This window comes from Trachymyrmex cornetzi, unplaced genomic scaffold (genome assembly GCF_001594075.2).
Source record: "Trachymyrmex cornetzi isolate Tcor2-1 unplaced genomic scaffold, Tcor1.1 scaffold1553, whole genome shotgun sequence".
Taxonomy (NCBI): Eukaryota; Metazoa; Arthropoda; class Insecta; order Hymenoptera; family Formicidae; genus Trachymyrmex; species Trachymyrmex cornetzi.
In genome coordinates this window covers 141,882-147,060 of record NW_017296150.1, presented here as the reverse complement: position 1 = coordinate 147,060, position 5,179 = coordinate 141,882, and the positions used below count along the sequence as shown (strand labels likewise).

The 5,179-nt window shown below is 33.0% G+C and overlaps 1 protein-coding gene across 1 annotated transcript in view; it reads right to left on the bottom strand.

Moving 5' to 3' along the window:
• Positions 1-2,560: 2,560 nt before the first annotated feature.
• LOC108758250 (uncharacterized) overlaps positions 2,561-5,179 on the bottom strand; it is a 10,003-nt gene continuing 7,384 nt past the window's right edge. The window contains exons 5-7 of the mRNA XM_018503111.1: positions 3,915-4,086; positions 3,611-3,843; positions 2,561-3,519 (exon numbers count right to left, since the gene is read on the bottom strand). Coding sequence (XP_018358613.1) covers positions 3,424-3,519; positions 3,611-3,843; positions 3,915-4,086 — 501 coding nt within the window. The 3' untranslated portion in view covers positions 2,561-3,423. The remainder of the gene's footprint in view (positions 3,520-3,610; positions 3,844-3,914; positions 4,087-5,179) is intronic.

The following is a 5,179-nucleotide window of genomic DNA, read 5'->3' as shown; positions in this document are numbered from 1 at the left end:
TAGTAAAATTTTTTTTTTATTACAAAATCAAATCTTGTTAAATGAAAGTTAGTATTGTAAAGATAAGTAAAAAATACTATATACCTAGCAAATTTTGTTTGCGTAAAAATTAACTGTTTTCATGTTAGAATATGGCTTAATAAAACAATTACTTTATTTATATGATAAAAATTAGTATTATCATAGTAAAAGTTAAGTCGAAATTATGTTGTGGGGTCCATACGAAAATTCAAGACATAGTGTAATTTAAAATTATATTAAAACTTAATATAAAATTTTCTCCGTGTATTATTCCACCATCTTATATTGATTTTCCAATGTAATTATTATCATTATAGTGAAAAATGAAATTACAACCGATAACTCTTTAATGTCAGTTCCCCTTGCAGGCTCAACAATTTCCAATATTGGAAGTTTTTGAGAGTTGTTCTATGGGGGGTGAGAAAGAGAGAAAGAGAGAGAGAGAGAGAGAGAGAGAGAGAGAGAGAGAGAGAGAGAGAGCCTAATAATTTATTTAAAATTGGAATTAATAGGTAAGTTAAAGTATATGTTACAAAGTAATTGGTAAGTCTAAAACATATATATGTTTTAGACTTACCAATTACTTTGTAACATATAATAAGCAGGACTTTAAATGCTTATTATAATTATAATTATTAGTAAAATTATTCGTAATCACAATATTTACGCGTTCTATAAATCGAACGAAATAGATCGGATCTCGAAAAGTAAGGAAACAGATTTTCCAGAGATCTTCATGAGCAACTTATTTAAGCGTAATGTACAGATTGGCCTTTACTGTTGACTCGTTGAGGAATGAATGCTAATTACAGAATAATATTAGATGTTTTCCAGCAAGAGACATGGATGCCAGTGTAACACAGTTAATCATAATATCTTTGTTGTTTGCCAATATTAAACAAAGATGAAATGATCACTGTGTTACACTGTGTCTCTTACTGGAAAGCACCAATTATTTCTGTTTCCTTTTGTTTATATCTCTTCTGTAATAAATTATTTATTTTTCGTCTTTTAATTATCCTTTTAAATAAAATAACGTGCTTATGGCTAATATAGCGAGCGTTTTATGATGATAATATGTGCATGGCCATATACAAATACTAAACGATAACCAGAAATACTTCTTCGTTTTTTAGCAGCGTGTTGAAATATTCTTGGAACGTGTATCGTGATGTGTTTGTATACTGTCTACATATTAAATGAAGGAGTCAGAAAGATATGTCCGAATGGTATATATTACGAATAAATAATGTAAGCTGTAAAGCAATAGAATAAAGTAATGAATCAGAAATAATTCATGAATTTTTGTGTATAAAACTTTATTAATTCATGTACCTTTTATTTTAAATAATTCACAAGCAAAGAAAATTGTAGTATATACAAGATCGCTGTGATGTTATAATCTAATCACGTATGTAGAGAACCAAGAGATGGACATAGCATTCTTAAGCAGGCAGAACAAACATCTTTTGTCAAAACAGGCTGAATACATGAAAAATGAAGTTGCTAAATATATTCGAAGGATTCTAATCTTCGGGCTTCGTTTGTGAATATTGCGATGACAATTACAATATGTTATGTAACTGTTAATTATAATAGTAATTTAAATGTGTTTAATAATACTCGATCCACAACCTTGCTTTAAGAAACCTTAAGTCATAAGTTGAAAGAGATTAATACCAGGGAATGGAAGTAACTCGTTACTTGTAACGAAGTTACAGTTACAAGTTACTTTTTTGGTAACTTTACTAGTAACTGCGTTACTTTTTTTCTTTGGTAACTGTAACGGTAACGAAGTTACATTTTTTTGGTAACGGTAACGAATTTTACAGTTACTTTTATCGTTACTTTGCACATGATTGGACACGATGCGACACAAGCCACTTACACTGTAAAAAAATTTCGTAAATTTACACATATAATAAATGTAAAATAGATTACATGATTAGTTCTGTAATTATAAAAAAATCATACAATTTTACAGAAATTATGTAATTCCACAAAAATTATGTAAATTTGTTCTTATTGTGTAAATATATCTTATTTTATATTGGAAATTATGTAAATAGCAGGATATTTTGAATATTTTCTGTAATTATCCAAATTTTAGTAATATTACGTAATATAAAAGAAATTTTTCGCGTATTGTTGTTAAATGTATAATAATATATAGTGCGAAATATATTGTCATATTATCGTTCCTGTAGCTACACATACACATTGTAATTGTACTTCCACAATCTGCTTAGTTCCAAACCAAGAAATTATTTTTATTTGCATATTGCAAATATACAAACGTGTGGACGTTTACAACTTATAGTGGATCTCAAAATTATCCATTATAATAGTTATAATTTTACACAATTTTTTACAATGAGCTTGAGACTAGAGAAGCCTCTAGGCCAGTCCGCTGTGATTGTTGGTCGTCGATTTAAAAAAAAGTAACGGAAAAATAACGAAAAGTTACTTTCTCAAGTAACGGTAACTGTAACGAGTTACTTTTAAAAATCGGTAACTAGTAACGGTAACTTGTTACTTTTCCTACTGGGTAACGAGTAACTGTAACTTGTTACTTTTAAAAAGTAACTTTCCATTCCCTGATTAATACCTTCTCCACAATCTTGCTTTAAGATGCCGTAAGCCGTAAGCTGTAAAAAATTGACCTATCACATCGATTATTTTTCTCATATTCTACTGTGATTAGTCAATTTCTTAAGACTTTACGACTTACGGCCTCTTGAATCAAGGTTGTGAACATTGTATAAGTAACAATAATTTCTGTCTTTAAATTATTTTTGCTCAGTCTTTAGGCTTTAGGACTGCCGCACACAAAATTCCGCAACAGTGACCGTAAGCCAGTAAACTTAAACCGCTAAGCCAATCAGGATATTGCTTTAGGTCTACGTAATCTAACGAAAATGGAAATAACAGTAAACTTATCCATAAGACGAGTTTTAACCGGTTGAAATTCGCCATATTGCGAGGTTATTCATATCCAAACAAATTTCATATTATTGTCCTTGTGATAACAAGTTTTATGTCTCATTGTTTCAAAAAATTGTTAAGAAAAACTTTTTTACAATGAATAAAAAGGCCACTTTTGAATAAGCTTTAAATAGGAATTCTATGTTAAACGCTTTAACTTTGAAATGGAATACCTCGATTTTTAATCCCGCTCCGGATATTGAGTTTTAAAGCACATGTTCAAGACACTAAAACAAAATTTTTCTGTAAGTTTTAGAAAAATCTAAAGAAAATTGATTTTTCGGAGAACATCCTTAAGCGAATTGAGCAAAACCAAATTCTTACGACTTAAGTTCTGTGGCTGATATATCGTCACTTACAACTTACAGCTTACGGTCTCTTAAAGCATGGTTGTAGACTTTGTTACCCTAATGTGCTCTACGATAAAGTCTTAGCTACAGCAACGGTTTTAACGTTATTTCCCAGTAGTTGATTAACAGCGTTGTTAACAGCAGACAATGTAGAAATCGGGATCTGAAGGTGAGATTTGATTCATTAAAAGCTATGTAATTTTTTATACAGATCGCGATGCTTGTAAGACATAAATGTAAAAGAAACGACTTACATTAAAAATACTATCGATGAAAGATTCGCTGGCATAAGATGTTTTTCCTGCAGCAACCACGCTGCCGTCTCCTACTGCGTTGACAAAAAGTCCGCCGACCATATCCGAAGGAGAACTTTGAGTATCAACCATTGCTGTTGGAGCAACATAAACAATTTTCCTAGGGCGGGTCCAGAATCTTTTTCTAAGATACCAGCGTGGATATGCAGGCTTTGCAACAACATTCGGATTGGCTGAAAGAGAAAGGATTTCTCATGGATTAACATTCGAATAAGTGCAGAGAAGCATAGAAATAATCACTCACCGACTGTTGTAACTGTATCGACGGCGGCAGTAGCTTGGCCTGCGCCTTGTGTGGGTGCAGCAACTGTAGGTGCCAAAACGACGGTTTTCACAGCTGGCGCTGCTCCAACATAAACCGATTTAACCAGATCCACTTCTGCCGCGGGTGCCACGACTGGTACTGCACGTCGTGTCTGTCGCAAAAAAGATTTCTCTAATTATAAAATTTAAATATTCTAGCAATCACCTTCAGTGTCCTACATAATTATTTTGATTTAATTTATCAAAATTATTTTTAAATCTGTTGAAAAAACGACTTTGCTGAAGTATCCGCAATTTTAGCTAGATACAGATTTAAAAATACGAGGGTGAATCAAATATAAACCGAACTTATTTTTATACTAATAATAATGTAATCTTCTTACGGACTCTCCCAAATTCAACAACAAAAAACTCCAAAACCAGGGCGAATGAGAGTCAGCGTGGTAATTAATACGCAATCTTAATTCTTCAATACAAAAAAATAGATTCCTTATTCCAAAAAATAGTATGTTTCAGTTCACTTTGGAACCATCTTCAGCCAAACAAATTAAAAATATCATAAGTTTTTGCTATGTATGCTTTAGTTTCCTATAATATATCTATATTGATTATCCTTGGGAGGGCTCCGTTTGACTACAATCCCGATTGCCTACAGCTTCGTTTGCACACAGCAACATTGCACACAGCGTATTGCACACAGGACATTATTGTACACAGCGTATTGCACACAAGACATTATTGCACACAGCGCATTGCACACACGGCATTATTGTCCACAGCGCATTGCACACACGACATTATTGCACACGACGTTTTGCACACAGGACATTATTGTACACAGCGTATTGCACACATTACATTATTGCACACAGCACATTGCGCACACGGCATTATTGTACACAGCGTATTGCACACATGACAATATTGCACACGGCGTTTTGCGCACAGGACATTATTGTACACAGCACATTGCACACACGACATTATTGTCCACAGCGCATTGCACACAGGACAATATTGCACACATGACAATATTACACACAGGACAATATTGCACACATGACATTATTGCGCACAGGACGTGATTGTCCACAGCGTATTGCACAAAGGACAATATTGCACACATGACATTATTGCGCACAGAACGTGATTGTCAACAGCATATTGCACACAGGACAATATTGCACACAGGACAATATTGAACACATGACATTATTGCACACAGGACAATATTGCACACAGGAC